We start from the raw sequence: 18,905 nt of genomic DNA on the forward strand, positions 1-18,905 counted from the left end.
AAATAAAATAATAATAATAATAATAATAATAATAATAATAATAATAATAATAATATATTATTTATACCCCGCCCATCTGGCTGGGTTTCCCCAGGCACTCTGGGCGGCTTCCAACAGAAATATTAAAATACACTAATTTCTTAAAGATTAAAAGCTTCCCTAAACAGGGCTGCCTTCAGATGTCCTCTAAAAGTCTGGTAGTTCTTTTTCTTATTGACATCTGGTGGGAGGAAATTAAAAACAGAATAAGAAATTAAGTGGTTTATAAATGCTGGTTGGCACTTGAGCCCTGCAGTTCTTTCCATTGCTTTCGCAGCGAATGTCTTGAGAAAACCTCACCAGCTTCACCAAGGGAAATCCAGCCTGGATTTCCCTTGGTGAAGCTGGTGAGGTTTTCTCAAGACATTCGCTGCGAAAGCAATGGAAAGAACTGCAGGGGTCAAGTGCCAACCAGCTTTAAACCTATGTGAAAGCATTTATAAACCACTTAATTTCTTATTCTGTTTTTAATTTCCTCCCACCAGATGTCAATAAGAAAAAGAACTACCAGACTCTCACAATCCTGTGCTCAGATCTGCTGGGCTGAGCAGCTTAGGCTGGTTCCCGGCTCAGCCAGGCATAAGTCTCCCATCAGTGATGAACCTTGCCGCTTGGCTGCCCAGCGGAGGCGGCCCCTGGGGGCAGGGCGTCGTGATGCATGCGTCACAACGTCACAACGCATGTGTGGTCCGTCCAGGCTGGTGTTGCTGCTCCCGCGTAGGGTTGCCGCGGGAGCAGCAGCGCCAGCCCGGCTGCTGCTCGCACACAGTGGCCCATGGGGCTGCCGTGCGCCAGCAGCAGCACGTGCTGACTGCGCATTTGTAGTATCCCGGTGCGTGGGCACTCCATACGCACCGGGATGCTGCACATGCACAGTCAGTATGCGCTGCTGCTGGCACATGGCGGCCCGTAACGGGCTGGGGGCAGCCGGCACGGACTGCATGCAGCGCGTGCGGGCAGAGGCGAGGGGTGGGGAGGGGCGCCCCGAGTGGAGGCCCCCCCCCCCGAGAGGAGCCCAGGGCGCACCGCCCCCACCGCCTCCACCTTGCTACGCTACTGTCTCCCATCCCATCTTAGTCAGGGCTCATGCCAGTGTAGGCCCTGAAGAAACAGGGCAATCTGAATGAGTGATGGTGGGGGACTTACTCTGATCCTAAACTTGTTCAGCTTGGTCACATGACCTGGCAACCCAGCATGGGTTTCGCTGGCAAAAAAGGTGATAGAACTTAAGCCACACAGTGGAAGTCCATGGGGGGAGGGGAATCCCTCAGAAATTGGTACCAGGCTTACCTGGCAGTTCCCTTTCCACCAAGGAATCGAACATGGCTCCCCGTCAATTGTGTGGCAGCAGCCTGCAAAATAGCGAAAGCGGGTGCTTGCAGGTCTTTGCTACTTTGCAGGTGGCTTCTAATCGCATACTGGTAAATTCAGGTTGCAAAATTATAGCTCAACCCGCTTCCCGCTTTGATGCAACATCATCTAACCTCCAAATGAATGCTCTTTAAATTGCCAGTCGGGATGAATGCTCAATAAAGTGCCCTGTCTGGAGACACCCAAGCTGTGTACATTTAAAGTGCACACAAACATAAAGGTAAAGGTAAAGGGACCCCTGACCATTAGGTCAAGTCGCAGACGACTCTGCGGTTGCGGCGCTCATATCGCGTTATTGGCTGAAGGAGCTGGCCAAGGGAGCTGGCATACAGCTTCCAAGTCATGTGGCTAGCATAACTAAGCCACTTCTGGAGAACCAGAGCAGCGCATGGAAACGCCGTTTACCTTCCCACCGGAGTGGTACCTATTTATCTACTTGCACTTTGACGTGCTTTCGAGCTGCTAGGTTGGCAGGAACAGGGACCGAGCAACGGGAGCTCACCCCATTGTGGGGATTCAAACTGCCGACCTTCTGATCGGCAAGCCCTAGGCTCAGTGGTTTAACCCACAGCGCCACCCGCGTCCCACAAACATACACCACAAATAATCCTGGGAACTGTAGTTTAACACACACACACCCCAGAATTACATTTCTCAGCACCCTTAAAAATCTACTATTCCACGGTTTCAGGGATGGGGGTGGTGAAAATGTGCTTCAAATGCACCTAGGGATCTTGGAAGCCGATGGTTATACCCTTGCCATGAATTGCTCTTAAATTTCTCCTCATCACCCTTGATCTAGGAAGGTATAGAGTCTCCCACCGCCCTTAGTGCGTGTGTGTATCTCTATTTTTCCCCTTATGTCTCCTTTTGCTAGGATCCATTTTAGTCATTTCAGCTGTGCTTTTTCTCCCCTTGCTAAGTTTTTTAACATCAAACGGCTTTTCAGAAACCCACCAGAGGGGAACTGCCTGAGTTGAGGGTAGGGTCCTAATTTCTTTTCCTTCTCCTCCTCCCCACCCGCAAAAATGAACAGGGCACTCCCCTCCCACCCCCATCCAAGCCTTAAAATTTTTTTATTTTTTTTGAAAAATTACCTGCACTTGAGATCTGCTGCAAATACTTCATAAGGCAGCATCACATTAACTCAAGAGCTGAAGGTAGAAAAATTCAAAAGCTACAGGCTCCCGGGCATAGGGTAGGGGGTGGGGAGGAGGGGGGATGAAGGAAGGAGAACAGGAAGGGACTTTGCACTATTTACAGTCCCCTCTTTTCAGTCCTCTCTGGCAACCAGAGCTTCTTATTGGTTTTAACTCCTTCCAGGGAAGGTAACTAGGCGTGGATTATTTTTTTAAAGGAATTTCCTGAATTCCTCGTTTTACTTGTTTTCATATGCTTTTACACCATTTATGTTTTATGATTAATGCTGATTTTATATTGTGCAACGTTTAAGAGGTTTTTATAATAATAAAATAATAATAATAATAATAATAATAATAATAATAATAATAATAATAATAATATATTATTTATACCCCGCCCATCTGGCTGGGTTTCCCCAGGCACTCTGGGCGGCTTCCAACAGAAATATTAAAATACACTAATTTCTTAAAGATTAAAAGCTTCCCTAAACAGGGCTGCCTTCAGATGTCCTCTAAAAGTCTGGTAGTTCTTTTTCTTATTGACATCTGGTGGGAGGAAATTAAAAACAGAATAAGAAATTAAGTGGTTTATAAATGCTGGTTGGCACTTGAGCCCTGCAGTTCTTTCCATTGCTTTCGCAGCGAATGTCTTGAGAAAACCTCACCAGCTTCACCAAGGGAAATCCAGCCTGGATTTCCCTTGGTGAAGCTGGTGAGGTTTTCTCAAGACATTCGCTGCGAAAGCAATGGAAAGAACTGCAGGGGTCAAGTGCCAACCAGCTTTAAACCTATGTGAAAGCATTTATAAACCACTTAATTTCTTATTCTGTTTTTAATTTCCTCCCACCAGATGTCAATAAGAAAAAGAACTACCAGACTCTCACAATCCTGTGCTCAGATCTGCTGGGCTGAGCAGCTTAGGCTGGTTCCCGGCTCAGCCAGGCATAAGTCTCCCATCAGTGATGAACCTTGCCGCTTGGCTGCCCAGCGGAGGCGGCCCCTGGGGGCAGGGCGTCGTGATGCATGCGTCACAACGTCACAACGCATGTGTGGTCCGTCCAGGCTGGTGTTGCTGCTCCCGCGTAGGGTTGCCGCGGGAGCAGCAGCGCCAGCCCGGCTGCTGCTCGCACACAGTGGCCCATGGGGCTGCCGTGCGCCAGCAGCAGCACGTGCACGCCTGGCAAGCGCATTGGTGGGACATTGCGGGTGCCACGGCACCCATGGGTGCCACACTGGAGAAGCCAGAGGGAGGTGATAATGCTGAGCTAGGGAGAGCAGAAGCCTGGTGGGGTTCAAGGCAGCATCCAGCATTCGCTGCACAAGACCCCAGGTTTAATCTTCAGAAATGACAGCTGAAAGGATCCCAGGCCAAAGCTATGTAGGTGCAGCAGACAAAGAGGGTGGGGGCAGGCTGGTTTTGCTCTCTGGTCCTCCTTGCAGGTTTTCCACACGAGGGGTCTTGGTGGCCCCTCTTGGGCGCTGGACCAAGTGGGCCCCTTTTGTGTCCTTCCACGGGGTGAGAGGAGTCTCACAGGGAAACTTAGGATGACATACAAACGAGGCCAACAACATAAAGGGGAGGGAGGTGGCCCACAAGCAGGTGGGGGGGAGGTGTCTTTATTCCGTCATGTGCCACCACCCCATGAGAAACGCAGGGAAAGGAGAGCAGGCTTCACCGGTCAGTAGTCAGTGGCCCTGATAGTGGAGCCAGAGTGAGTCCTGCCAGATCTTTGAGAGGGGTTGATTCCATAGGCATTTCTTGTTCCAGCTGTTAGTATCCCAGGAGAGAAATCAGATGCAGCTGGTGCTGAAAAGACGCTCCTTGGGGGAGCATTGTGTATTTGGGGTGGGATTGAGGAACACAGGGAAGGTGCCCTGCGTAATCTATAGGGTAGCATACCTTTCAAAAGCTGCCGGACTGCAGCTCCCATCCTCTCTGCCCCCTGGCCATGCTGGATGGGTCAATCGGGAGTTGGAGTCCAGCACTATCCAGAGGACACCCCATTTGATGCCCCCGATGGACAGAATCCAGCCTGTAAATAAGGAATGTTAATGCATCCACTCGAAACACATTCAACTGGGCAGAAGCCCCACTCAATGCAATGAGGTTTATTTCTGTCAAAGTGTGGAGATTTCGAGGCTCTATTTGCATAGGGCATTTGAAGCTAACACCCTGTTCATTTTCTTTTACATTTTCTTCCCGTCTGAGGTCTCCAGAGCAAGGAGCTATCCTGCCTGATAGGGGTTCATTTTTAGTCATCTATTAATCCAATGATGCATGAATTTTCACAGCGGCATAATATATTGTGGGGAGAGGAAGGTTTCCTAGAATTGCAGTTGTGGGGTCCCCGTGGGTCATCTAGTCTCACCCCCTGCAGTGCAGAAAACCTTTGCCCAACGTTGGGCTCAAAGCCACGACCCTGGGATTAAGAGTCTTGAGCTCTGCCAAATCAGACAACTCAAAAGGAAAATAAGATTGAATTTATTAGGACTCTTAAAAGTGTGACTGTCTCTTTAAGAAGCTGCAGAGGGAATTCTGGGAAAAGGAAAGAAAATGCAAAGCAACAGCAACCCATTTTTGTTTTGTTATTTCTGCTTATTTTGAGTGGAATGAATCCTCTCAAAGGGCCCTTGAAAAACTGCCTAACGTGCTCTTGGCGGGTAAATGTTTTTTATATCCATCACTCTGTCTGGATAGAAATATCTAATGGGCCTGAGAGGCAAATTTAGTGTCTTCAGGAGATACTGAGGTGGGCTTTAATGTCATCCAGCTCAAAGAAAGGGAGGAGGGTCTCTCCAGAGAACGAGGCTCCTGAGACCGTGTAGAGTTTGGATCCTGAGTCAGCGTCATAAAAAGACACACGTCCCCCTTCATAGTCCAGAGTCACCCGGATCCTCCTGGGATCCTCATTCAGGGACATACGAGAGTAACTAGTGGAAGTGCGGGCCCAGAACTTGCCTCCCCACTTCCCCAGAGCCCAGATTCCTCCCTCAGCGCTTATGAAGAAGTAGCCCTTTCTCCTCACAGACTTCCTGGCGACCCCCATAGTCCACACTTCCCCACTTTCCACATTGACTTCCCAGAAATGTCTGCCTGCTGTGAATCCCTCACGTCCCAACACAAAAGGCCAACAATTGAATCTCTCAGGATTGTCAGGCAGGTCTTGCACTTCCTCTTCCAATCTGACACTTTTCCGATCCTCGGACAGGATGAGGCAGGGGTGGGCTGTGTCTGGATCCAGAGTCACATTTGCTGTTGGGGAGAAGAGGAGGGAAAGAGAAGATTAGGCAGAGTCAGCCAAGAGACAGAAACGGGCATCTTGTTTAAAAAAAACACAACCAAAACCCCTAGATTCCCTTTCAGATCAATGGGATTTCTTTTTAAATCAGTTTTCTTCACTTTCTTATATTTGATGTGTATTGTGCCTGCCCTCCTCTCAATCCAGGCATTTTCTAAGAGGAAAAACCACCCAGTAAACCTTTTACTCATCTCTTCTGTGTTAGCGAAGGAGAAAGAGAGAATTGGAGGAGGCAGGAGAGGAGAGAAGCTGCTTTCCTCTGACAATATCTGTGGGAATTGGCGTTTGGGGACCTCTGGGCTGGGGTGGGGGATGAGGACACCCCGTAATAATAATAATAATAATAATAATAATAATAATAATAATAATCACACCTGCCTACTGCCCTTCATCCATAGGTCTAAGGGTGGTTCACAGCATAAAAATACAACACAAAACCACATTTAGGCGTCCCCTCACTTTCGCAGGGGTCATGTTCTGGGCCCACAAGTGAAAATCACACCAAGTGGGGAGACTGTTTATTCCTGCTCTCCATCCCCCTCACCCACTTGGTCTCCCCTTGCCTTCTTCCCTACCATCTTGGAAGTTTAGGGCTTGCCGCCAGGGAAGACAAAGCAGGTGGCAGGGCAGTTTTACAAAGGACTGCTTATTCAATGCTTCTCTTTTGGATTTAATATATACCATAAGACTAGTTCCCTGGGAGAAAGGGGGGAATAACTCAAAAGGTTACCAGTTAGGGGCTGAGACATTCATGATAGGCAAGTGTAGGGGTGCCGTATTTTGAAGAGCAGATTTTGACATCTGGTGGGAGGGCCTTCCACAGGGCGGGTGCCACTACCAAGAAGGCCCTCGGCATTGGACCTCAGTGTCCGGGCATAAGGATGGGGGTGGAGATGCTCCTTCAGGTATACTGGACCGAGGCCGTTTAGGGATTTAAAGGTCAGCACCAACACTTTGAATTGTGCTCGGAAACGTACTGGGAGCCAATGTAGGTCTTTCAAGACTGGTGTTACATGGTCTCAGCGGCTGCTCCCTGTCACCAGTCTAGCTGCCACATTCTGGATTAGTTGTAGTTTCTGGGTTACCTTCAAAGGTAGCCCCACATAGAGCGCATTGCAGTAGTCCAAGCGACATAACTAGAGCCTGCACCACTCTGGTGAGACAGTCTGTGGCCAGATAGGGTCCCAGCCTGCGTACCAGATGGAGCTGATATACAGCTGCCCTGGACACAGAATTGACCTGCGCCTCCATGGACAGCTGTGAGTCCAGAATGACTTCCAGGCTAAGCACCTGGTCCTTCAGGGGCACAGTTACCCCATTCAGGACCAGGGAGTCCTCCACACCTGCCCGCCTTCTGCCCCCCACAAACAGTACTTCTGTTTTGTCAGGATTCAACCTCAATCTGTTAGCCGCCATCCATCCTCCAACCGCCTCCATACACTCACACAGGACCTTCACCACCTTCACTGGTTCTGATTTGAAAGAGAGGTAGAGCTGGGTATCATCCGCATACTGATGAACACCCAGCCCAAACCCCCTGATGATCTCTCTCAGCGGCTGCATGTACCATGTTTCTACAAAAATAAGACACCGCCTTATATTTATTTTTCCTTAAAAAAAACACACGGTGGCTTATTTTCAGGGTATGGCTTATTTTCGGAGAAACACGCTAGATGTTGAAAAGCTTGGAGAAGAGGACAGAACCCTGAGGTAACCCACAAGTGAGAGCCCAGGGGTCTGAACACTCGTCCCCTACCGCCACTTTCTGAACAAAGTCCAGGAGGAAAGAGTGGAACCACTGTATAATAGTGCCCCCAGCTCCCAACCCCTCTAGACGGTCCAGAAGGATGTTATGGTCGATGGTGTCAAAAGCTGCTGAGAGATCCAGCAGGACTAGGAAACAGCTCTCACCTTTGTTCCTAGCTCGCCAGAGATCACCAACCAGTGCAACCAAGGCAGTTTCAGTCCCATGATGAGGCCTGAATCCCGACTGGAAGGGATCCAAATGGTCTGCTTCTTTCAGGCGTGCCTGGAGTTGTTCGGCAACCACTTGCTCAATCACCTTGCCCAAGAATGGAAGATTTGAGCCTGGGCAATAGTTGGGCATATTGGCCGCAGCTAAAGATGTTTTTTTAAGAAGCGGTTTAATAACCACCTCTTTCAACGGGTCTGGGAAGGCTCCCACACAGAGAGAAGCATTCACCATTCCGCAAAGCCCATCGCCCAGTCCTTACCGGCTAGCTTTTATAAGCAAGGATCAAGGAGACAGGTGGTTGGTTTCACTCATCCAAGCAGCCTGTCCACATCCTTGGAGGTAACAGTTTGGAATTGATCCCATGCAACTTGAATAGATAGGACTCTAGCACTCCCCCACCCCAGCCCGGCTCCCATGGTGGCAATGTTCTTAACTTTCAAAATAATAATAATAATAATAATAAGTATTACTCCCTCGCTTGCCACATGAAAGTACTTGGGCTCCTGTTCACATCTTTGTGAATGCAAGTGTGCACAGAACAATTTATTAAACTGTTAAACATGTACATATGGACTCTCCTTAAGGGCAGGGGGATGTTAACTCTTGCTCTCCGGGACTCCTCCTCTAAGATCTTTTAGCTGAGCCAGCGTCCCTTAAGTTCATCCACAAGAAAAGGTTTTTATACAGTATGTCGCAAGCTGAAGATGCTGCTAGTCCGAGAAAAAGAGGACACATGGCAACCAGTCCTGGAAAATGTCACATGGAAAAAGAACCCAACTCTAGGCAGGAATGAAACTCTTCCCTACTCAGTCTGATCCTTCTGGGTAATTTATCTCGCCCCCTCTGCATCTTCAAGTCCACCCTCTCTGCCTTTGTGGTACAAACAGCAGGGGCTAGAGTCAAGTTGTATAGAACAGACTCTTGACCCCCCCCCATGAAACACTATTCCCCCCCCCCCCGGTGAAGTGGGATCTCCATGTGAAATTTAACTCTCTGGAGATTTCTGAATGACTGAACATCTGAGGAAGCAAAAAGACAGGCTTAACAGGCTACAATGCAATAGCTTAAAAAAATAAATCTTTTTTTACAAAACATCACCATAACATAGCATCTGTTGTTTCCTTATTTCAAGCAAAAATTAAAATCATAGAACAAATAATTGCAAAGGCCTAAGTAGTGGTGTTAAATATTCTCCAAAAGTTTATTCTTGAGATTTAATATCACTAGGCCCAAGGAATTAAAACAACTAACGTGTTTAGCTGTAATTCCTGCCTTTCAGGGGGTTGGACTAGATGATCCTTGGGATCCTTTCAAACTCTGCTATTCCATGATTTCGTGGGAAAATCAGAAATGATAAACCATACTAGAAAATGGCAGAATACAATCATTCAAAATCCACGAATGAAATGGGGATCCGAACTGGAGGGCTGGAGGAAGGTTTAACATCTGCCCCAAGTAAGCTGGTGGGGAAAAGTTGTTGAAACTGGAATTTCCAAATATGCTGACAAACTAGATTGCAGAGGAAGAATCGGCAGAGCTTTGCCATGGAACTCCAAGGGTCTGGTGTAATGGGAAGTCCTCTCTCATGGAATGGGGCTGATCTCATAAGAACTGTGGGAACTCTGAGGAGATTGGGATGGCTGAACCACAAGAAATGGCTGGTGAGGTTGAAACTCTGAGGAAGAGGCAGCTCAGGCCTTGGCTCTGCTGTTGGGAGACCAGCCTGGCAGGAGGTGGAGGAGGGACTGGGTGCTTGTGGGTACCCTTTTGAACACACTTCACTAGGGGGAAATCCAAGCAAATCTCGAGAACCTCCAAAAGAATCTCTCCATATTGTGTGGAGGGAAAACAAAATGCAAGGGAGGTTTCCTATGCAGGAGAACTCAACAAGAGGGACATTGGACTGACCCTGCAGGATTCGCCTTGAGGGCTTTTGTAAGATATTCAAGGCATCATAAGGCAGCCCTGTTTAGGGAAGCTTTTAATGTTTGATGGATTTCTGTATTTTAATAGCCACCCAGAGTGGCTGGGGGAACCCGGCCAGATGGGCGGGGTATAAATAATGAAATTAATGTTGTTGTTGTTGTTGTTGTTGTTGTTGTTGTTGTTGTTGTTGTTGTTGTTATATTGTAAGGCTCTGAGGCTTTTCCCTACCATCAAGCAGTATATAAATTTTATGAAATAAAGCAAAATCTAAAAAATCGAGGGGGAAACCAGGATAATAGTCCATACGCAGGAATGGAACTCACGACTGGTGTGCAGGTTCTTCGCAGGGACAAGCTCTGCCCCCAATCCAAGCCTTCAAACCCCCTCCCAGTTCATTCATGGAACAGACAAAGAACCCAAACACCAATAGAGAACTGTTACCCAGAGCTACACCATTGATGGGGGTCCCAAAGTCTGCAGGCCAGAGGGTTCAACACCCATGAAATATCAGAGCCCACCCCTCCTGTGAAATTGTACTCAGTTCCATGCAATAAGTGCCTGGCATGTTCACTTCTGAAGAAATAGAATTCCCAGTGTGAAATCCTGGCAGCCATTATTTATTACCTTTGAATTGTTTCAAGCTTGGAGGGAAAGGCAGTGGCTTCTCTGGACTCTCTCTTTTCTCATACCTGGTGAAAAGAAAAACAATGAATGGCCCCATTGTGACGCTGTCTCCCTAATTATTACAGGTGATTTCAATAAAATGAACCAAGTGGAAGTTTATTTCCCAATAGGTAATTTTCAGGATTCAGCTTCAACTCGTGACTCACATCCAGTCCATCACCCACCTCCAAGCATTTCAACTTCCTGCCCTGACTGAGATGGAAAAGCGGGATAAAGCTGGGTGTCCACCACAGATTGGGGAGACCTCAGTCCAAAACCAGGGGCGTAGCCAGGATCAAAACTAGGGGGGGCAAGCCATGGTCGTTCAGGGGAGGGGCCAAGGCACGGGAGGGGAGGGGCCATGAAGTGGGAAAGTGGGCGGGGCTACAGGCCAGCGGGCCTGATGACATTGTGGCGGTGGCGGCGGCAGCGGCCACCTTGTGCTTCTGGGGCTGGCAGCGTTGGCGGCTACCCTGCTTGGCTGGAGAGGACGGGAGGGTAGGCGAGAGGGGATGGCAGGGCGGGCGAGGCAAGGCATGGCCGCAGCCACGACGGCTCCGAGGCGTTGCTGCATATCAGCATAATATTTCAACCATGGTTCAAGCCCCACCTTAGGAAAAAAATTCCTGCATTGCAGGGGGTTGGACTAGATGACCCTTGTGGTCCCTTCCGACTACAATTCTATGATTCTATTGATATATTACCATAGCATATGCATCATTCTGCTTTCTTGAATTGTCCTACTCCTAGGCATAGCAGCCAACTCCTAGAGGCCTAGGTGCCTCTCCCCCCCCCCAATTACTGGTAAATACCATATTTGAAAGAGTCATCCCCCCATGTTGATGGGCTTTCTATGTGGGGCTTATCTGCCCCCCCCCGTATTTTATTAAGGATGGAAGAGGGAGGGAAGGAAGGAAGGAAGAAATAGAGAGAGGGATAACGCATATTTGTGGGTGTCTCTGGATGACGCTGTGATGTTGGAACTCTGCAGCAAGAGGACGGGAGGGTCGGGCAGGCGAGAGGGGGTGGCAGGGCGGGCAAGGGCGAGGCAAGGCATGGCCGCAGCCACGACGGCTCCGAGGCGTTGCTGCATATCAGCATAATATTTCAACCATGGTTCAAGCCCCACCTTAGGAAAACATTCCTGCATTGCAGGGGGTTGGACTAGATGACCCTTGTGGTCCCTTCCGACTACAATTCTATGATTCTATTGATATATTACCATAGCATATGCATCATTCTGCTTTCTTGAATTGTCCTACTCCTAGGCATAGCAGCCAACTCCTAGAGGCCTAGGTGCCTCTCCCCTCCCCCCCCCCCAATTACTGGTAAATACCGTATTTGAAAGAGTCATCCCCCCATGTTGATGGGCTTTCTATGTGGGGCTTATCTCCCCCCCCCAGTATTTTATTAAGGATGGAAGAGGGAAGGAAGGAAGAAATAGAGAGAGGGATAACTCATATTTGTGGGTGCCTCTGGGTGACGCTGTGATGCTGGAACTCTGCATGTACAGGAGCCTTGTAAGCAGCTTTCTCTCTGCTTGATTTACAGCAGGCACGTCCAACAGGTAGATTGTGATCTACCAGTAGATCACTGGATGTCTGTGGTAGATCACTGGTAGGTCACTGGCACCCCTAAAAAAAGCTCACCCAAAATTTTCCTCCTCCCTAAAAAAAGTTGAACTATGACCTGAAGCCCTAAACAAAAATGGGCCTCCCTCCCTCCTAAAAGAAGCTCAACAAGTTTGACCTAAACCCCAAAAAACAGGGCTTCCCTTCCTTAAAAAAACTCAACAGCTTTGACCTGAACCCCCCCCAAAGGGCATAGATCACCCCCAGTTTTAAACTCTGTGAGTAGATCAGAGTCTCTTGGGAGGTGGCCACCCCTGATTTACAGTATACAGATGCAGGAGGAGGGGCAGACTGGAACACCACTGCTTTTCATAAACATCACTGTGTCTGTCAAAGCTACAGCCCCCCCTTTCTTATTCACTTCCTTTTAGCCTTGCAGAGCCACCTTAGTCAAATTGAATCCTCTGAGTCTGCACCCTCATTAAATCGCCAATAGAACTCTTAATGCTCCTGAATGCTCATTAACAACTCCCACTTAAGAACAATAGGGTGAAATTGTCAGCTATCGAATCTTGCCTGGGGATATATGCTCCATTGTCTTAACTGCTTAACTACTGGTAGCCACTTTGCTTTATTTATTTGATGTGTTTTTGTTACAGCTGTGTCCCCCACCCCCCCAGCAAGCGGAGACTTAGCTGCTCTTGCTAAAGCAAAGCCCTTTCCACTTCAGTTTTTGGAGGGGAAAAGTGCTGGTTATGGTCTGTAAAATACATTAATTTTTTGCTTCTAGGGGGGGCAGCTGCCCCCTTCTGCCCCCCCTTGCCTACGCCCATGTCCAAAACCCCTGAGGACAGCTGTCAGTGGCTTCGTAAGGATGCTAAACAGCACAAGGGGCAAGATGTAACCCGAAGCGACACCACTGTAGGGCTCCCATGGCTTCCAATGATGCTGCCCCATAACAACTTTTTAGGAAGGTCCCAGGATGTAAGAACCAAAGCTCTGAGGTGGAATGCCTGCAATCCCTCCCTCCCTGAACCTCTCCAGAGGATGGGAGTGATGTCCAAAGCTGCCCAGCAGTCAAGGAGAACAACCTCCACCCTTCCTGCCCCCCTCTCTCACCCAGGAAGGACACAACTCCATGCCCAATTGGACTCTCCCATCAGAGGCATCAAACAACCTGACTTTCACCTCACACTCCAGACCACCTTCAGCCTCTCACGCTAGAAAGGCTTCCATGAAAAAGAACCCACCTATTCTAGACCAACAGACCTTCCCTCCCTAAGAGCCTCAAAGGGGCTGAATTAACAGAGTTGGGGGGCTTCGAGTTGGACATGGAAATCTATTGGTACGTCCTAAGCTCTTCCCAAGCATCTTTGGGACTTTATCTTCTAGATATTTGAAATTACCAAAAAGTCCATGAACAGAAAGTCAAGAGAAAGAAAAGAGCCCCCATCCCTGGGTGAAGTGATGTGGGGAGGGAGGAGGCAGTTGACCTTGAACCTTGGAGGGAGAATGGGGGGGGCTACAAGTTCAAAAGAGGGGGCTCTACTTTTACCCGTGAGATGCTGCAGGGAGTGAGTCCTACAGTCTCTCCCCTGCAACCCCTGGAGGGCTATTTTTAGGTTCTTGCATCCCAGCCTGATGGAGTGATGCTAATGGGAATGAGCCAGATCCACTTACCTCTGCAAGGTGCTTCTCATATCCTAAAGGGAAAAAGAGAAGGGAATTTACTGCACACCACAGGCCACACTAGGAAGACCCCCTCAGAGTGGAGGAACAGCCTGGCCCTCGGATGTCAGTCTGCCCCCCTCCACTGCCCCAAAAGAAATGCCTCCTCACACTGCCCCACAGGGGCCTGGGACTTGTCTGTCCATTCCTAACCCCACAGGCGCCATTCGCCTGGGGATCTTGTGGCCAGGGCTGTTGCAACAAACAGCTGCACAAGCCTTTGGGAGGCAGAGACTCCAGAGGACATTTGAGGAGAGAGGGAAGGCAAGAGGGAAGAGGCCAGTGTTTCCAGTGGCACCCCTGAGCATCATTCAAGGCACCCCAAGGTGCCACAGCACACTAGTTGAAAACCACTGCAGAACTGGGATGGAAAAGTTTTCTAGTGGTACCTCGGGTTGAGAACTTTACCTCAATATGAGAATGGAAATCGCGCGCCAGCAGCAGGAGGCCCCATTAGCCTCGGGTTAAGAACTGTTTCAGGTTCAGAACAGACCTCCGGAATGAATTAAGTTCTTAACCCAAAGTACCACTGTAACTAGTCTGGAGAAGAGCAAAGGCAGCCATGCTTGCTCCTTTGTCTTGTCCGAGGAGAGTTCTAGCAAGTGGGAAGAGGAGGAGGAGGAGGAAAGGGTGAGGCAGGATCCAACCTGGGGTGTATCAGTTGAGCATCAAAGAGATAGTGAGGTCAGTCCAAGAGGCTAGATTAACAGGGATAAATCAGCAGTTCTGAAAAAGCCCATTTCAAGCCCCTCTCAAGAGGCTAGAGATACAGGAATAGAGCAGCGCTTCTCAAAACTTCACCCATTCCAAGCCCCTCTTCTGCAAGCCTAGGGCTTTTCCACCCTTCCTCTTGACCCAGCTGCTTTGACACTTAATTGGGTCAGATGGCAATTCAGGTTTACTGCTACTTGTCAGTTATTTTATCTGAAGTAGCCAGAACCCACATGTGCCTGGACCACCAGGGGAGATTTAAATGCTGCAGCTTCTTCCATTTCTGGGCCAAAGTAGTTCTTGTTGCAGCCAGAATCAACCTAAGTAGCTCCTTCAATCAGAAGATTGCTGTCTGGTCACCCCACAAGTTCAAAGGGGCCAGCTTCATTTCATTATCTTTACTATTTTTTCGCACTATTGACATTGCATGGCACAGGAGCATTTTTGCACCACTGTAGTAGAACAAGTGAATTATTTTAAAAGGGATTGAAAGTCATTTTTAAAAAAGTTTATTCTGCAGCAGAAGTAGAATTTTATCTTTTTTATATAATAGCACAGGTCCAATTCTGAGTTGTCATGGAAAAGTCATCTTTCCCCCCTGTCTTTGCAGATGCTACTCTGAACCACTGAGTCCTTTGCTATTTGGGATGGGAGGAGATCCTCACCCCCCCCCCCAACCTCATTGCACAGGCCCCACAGCACCCCCAGAATAAGTGTGCTCCCCACCACTAGGTGCTTCCACCCCCACTCCTAAATATTCATTCAACAGATTTTGGGGGGATCCTGCACCCTCTGGTCAATTCCTGGCCACGAGTCCCACCCATAGCTGCCAAGTTATCCCTTTTTTACAGGGATTTTCCCTTATGCTGAATAGGCTTTCTCTCGAGAAAAGCGAAAACTTGGCAGCTATGGTCCCACCCCCCAGCTGACCCCTTGCTGCTCTCTGCTCTGCAGGGCATTGAGGAAGCATCCTGGTAGCCAAAAGAGACATGTACTTAGTTGTGTATGTGGGATTTACATTTGCAGTGTTCTTCATAGGTACAAAGCAACCTTGCTGGGGGATGCGGATGAGGTTAACCCTTTCTCTCCCTACCAAGGTTCCACTTCAAATATTTGAAGCTGCTGTGAGTATTTCAAGGGAAGATCCCTTTGTCCCCCTGGCAGAGAGAAAGACTTCAACTCCCTCCTCCCAGACCTCAGGCTTCCCTTTGGCTGCTTTTTATGTAATAAACAACTACCAATTCATGCCATGCCTACTTCGGACCTGAATCGACAGCTGTTTCTCCCCCTCAAGATCCAGGGATCTCCTACCTTGTATTCGTCCAAAGCCTCCTCCAGAGGAATCGCCTTGTGGTTTTTATGTTCCTTTGATTTGACACACACCACGCAGATGGGGGCTTCGTGGACTTTGCAGAAAAGCTTCAGGAGCTTCCGGTGCTTCTTACAGACTCCTTCTCCCTTTCCCTCTTGAAGGCTGAAATTCTTGGCTATTTCTACCACATTCGGCAAATTCCAGTTGGGGATGAGGCTTCTTCTCTGGAATGTTTTTCTGCACTGGGGGCAGGAAGCCTCTGCCTCCAATTCCCCCCAGCACTCGATCAAGCAGGATCGGCAGAGGTTGTGGCCACACCCTGGGATGTGCACTGGATCCTTGAAGTAATCCCGGCAGATGGAGCACGTGGCTTCATCACGGAGACGCTGGATGAGATCCCCAGCAGCAGACATGGCTCCCTGACGCCAAAGAGCTGAGTTAAGCTTCGCTTTCTCAGTTTTCCGCAACTTGAACTTTCCTTTCCTGGAAAAGACTCAGTAAAGTCCCCAGGACTATGCAACAAAATAATAAAATATCCTTCTGCCGATCCTGCCTGATCCAGTGCTGGGGAGACTCCGGAAAAGGGTAAAACGCGGGTCTACATGGATCCTCCCCTTTTTTAAAAACAACGCCAACAAATCCAGTGTCAAATCACATCTGGTAGCTGTTACGTATTGGGCTCAGTGTCCTTCGACCACCAATCAGGGTCCGCATCCTGGCGCGACCCAGCCAATCCCTGAAGTGTGTGGTAGGCGAACGCTCCAATGAGAAATAAGCGCGCGAACTATTAGAGTCTTGGTGGGTTTTTGTTGTTGTTCTCTGGTGGAGTTTAACAGAGTGAGTTCTAGTTGGAGCTGCTTATGTGTTAACAAACGATCTGCAAAGTACCATGCTGACTCGGCTTCCTTTCAAGCTGCGTATTTAACACTGGCGACGAAGGTGCGATCCTAGAGCCCCCTGCCTGTAAAGGCCTGACGCTGCACGTCTATACCATCCATAGCTGCCAAGTTTTCCCTTTTCTCACGAGGAAGCCTATTCAGCATAAGGGAAAATCTCTTAAAAAAAGGGATAACTTGGCAGCTATGATACCATCGCCTGCTGCTGTTTCACTGCAAACGCGACCTCACCGCCAGGAAGGAAGTTCTAGTAACAAGACCGCGCCAGCCGCGTCTTTGCAGTTCAAGAGACAGCACCAGGTCCGAGAATGGCCGCTGGGCAGAGTCATTTCCATCACCAGCTCCCCCCTGCCTCTTAGCGCCCGCCTATGTAATGCCCCCTCCCCTTTCCCAGGGGGCAGTACTATCCACTTGTGCGAAGCACTGCTTTAAACACTAGCCTGAGCACTTTAAATTAAGCCCAGAAACATCCTAGCAGCCAATGCAGCTGTTTTAGGGTTTCTAGGGGTACCAGCGGTAACCCTACTCAGGGATCTGGCTGCTAGTCGCCTCCAAAGGCAGCCCCACGCACAGCACATGGCAACAACCCAATCTGGAAGTCCCTGGAGAAATTGGATGAAGCGCTTTGACCTGCCACTTCCACGTCTCAGCTTTCCGACAGCTGATCGGGAAATCCTATGCCAAATGTAGGAGTGGACCCATGGACAGAGAGGGGAATAAAAAGCTATATTTTAGGCTATATCAAAAACCGCCAAAAGGGAAGCCCAGAATCACCGAATAGCGAAGCTTCAGTTTCCTCGCTTCCACCATAGGAAACAGATTTGCATCTGTCAATGAGCCTCTGAAATGAGCCTCAAAGTTGTGAATCGGCCCTCAGCTCTCTTAGCATGGCCCCTTAACTCGCTGAGGACTTGGTGACAGCAGCTCCTGATAAGAATAATAGGAACAATAGGCGTGAAATTCCTGTCAATTACCCTGCTTAAAACGAACCATGTAGCGAAAGCCGAGCAATTTAGTCTCAATTTATCCTCATGCCTAAGGATTTGCCAATAAATCTTTTTCCTAAGAACTCGAAACCCTATATCACCAGAGTGTGTTTGCCCCCTCCTCATAAAACCTGTGTTCTAAGCAAAAATCTGCTCTTATTCCCTTATGGGGTACACAAGAGCCTTATTGGGTTCTCCATCGATCGGAGAATATATAACAGAGGCCAACCAGAGAAGTTTGAGAAGCAAAGCCTTTATTTGCTGTTGCAACAGGGTCCTTCCCCTCACGCAGGAGAACAAGGAAGGAAACCAGAACAAAAGAGAACCTCCACTTTTATCAGTTTCCCCATCACCAAGAAACGCCCCCCAATACATCATTCCTACATCACAGCTATGTAATCAATACCTCACAAAAAAGGAGGGTTCAAGGTAGAAATCTGAGCACTTTTGACACCTCTCCTAGTCCTCCTATCACCCCTCCCAGGTGTGAATTCCTAAACACAAAGAGAAATTAACATTTTCATAAGAGTTGATCACTGTCTTTTGTTCAGAGGAGTCTTCCATTGTGAATGAGATACCATTGACAGCGAATTATGGCTCCCAAGTTGCTAGTCATGTGGAAATGTGTGCATATGCTGATCCTTAAGCCTTCCTTAAGGCAGGGTTGAGTCCAAGCGGGAGGGGTGGGGGTCTCTGGAGTGGAGCAGAGGCGAAGAAGGTGGTGTTGAGAGGGATTCTGGGTAACTGCAGCTGTCAGGTTCGGTCACCCCTCTCTGTTCATTAGTAATGGTGTCCTGCAACCCCCCCAAATATGATTTTATAACACCTGAGTGTTTCTGATCCTTACTTCTTAATTTAAATACTGTACCTTATATTTGAAAAATGTATTCCTTGTATCTGAATGTATTCATTTTGAGTTTTTTTTCTGATATACCTTTCAGTTAAGAATATAGCTCTCTCGTTCCGTGTGTTGCGTGTAATCTCCCAAGTTAAATTGTAACCTTAAATTTGTAACGTGTATTCCTTTAATGCTTTGTATCCTAAACTCTGTGGAAGAAATGTGTCTTCTCTTGAAACGATGTTATATAATAAGTAGCAACTGATCTGGTTTTTAGTGCTTATAATTCAATCACACTTTTAGGACCATTGTTTTATTTTTCCACCCCAATGCTTGATATCGTTTTATTACTGTACCACAATGTAAAATGTCTCGTTGCGTTCCTCGAACTGCCACATTGCCAAAACATCCTACAGCTACCCCAGTGGGTCTACAAGCAATTGCCAAA

General features: G+C 48.3%; 1 protein-coding gene across 1 annotated transcript; it reads right to left on the minus strand.

Annotated features, from left to right (window-relative positions):
* Positions 1–4,641: 4,641 nt before the first annotated feature.
* LOC118081345 (zinc finger protein RFP) lies at positions 4,642–16,385 on the minus strand. The gene is made up of 4 exons (XM_035107830.3): positions 15,737–16,385; positions 13,667–13,689; positions 10,377–10,441; positions 4,642–5,805 (listed from the first exon to the last, which is right to left on the minus strand). Exons 1-4 carry the CDS (start codon positions 16,148–16,150, stop codon positions 5,288–5,290), a joined length of 1,020 nt encoding a protein of 339 aa, XP_034963721.2. The 5' UTR covers positions 16,151–16,385; the 3' UTR covers positions 4,642–5,287.
* Between the last annotated feature and the right edge of the window lie 2,520 nt (positions 16,386–18,905).

Source organism: Zootoca vivipara, chromosome 2 (genome assembly GCF_965207765.1).
Source record: "Zootoca vivipara chromosome 2, rZooViv2.hap1.1, whole genome shotgun sequence".
NCBI lineage: Eukaryota > Metazoa > Chordata > Lepidosauria > Squamata > Lacertidae > Zootoca > Zootoca vivipara.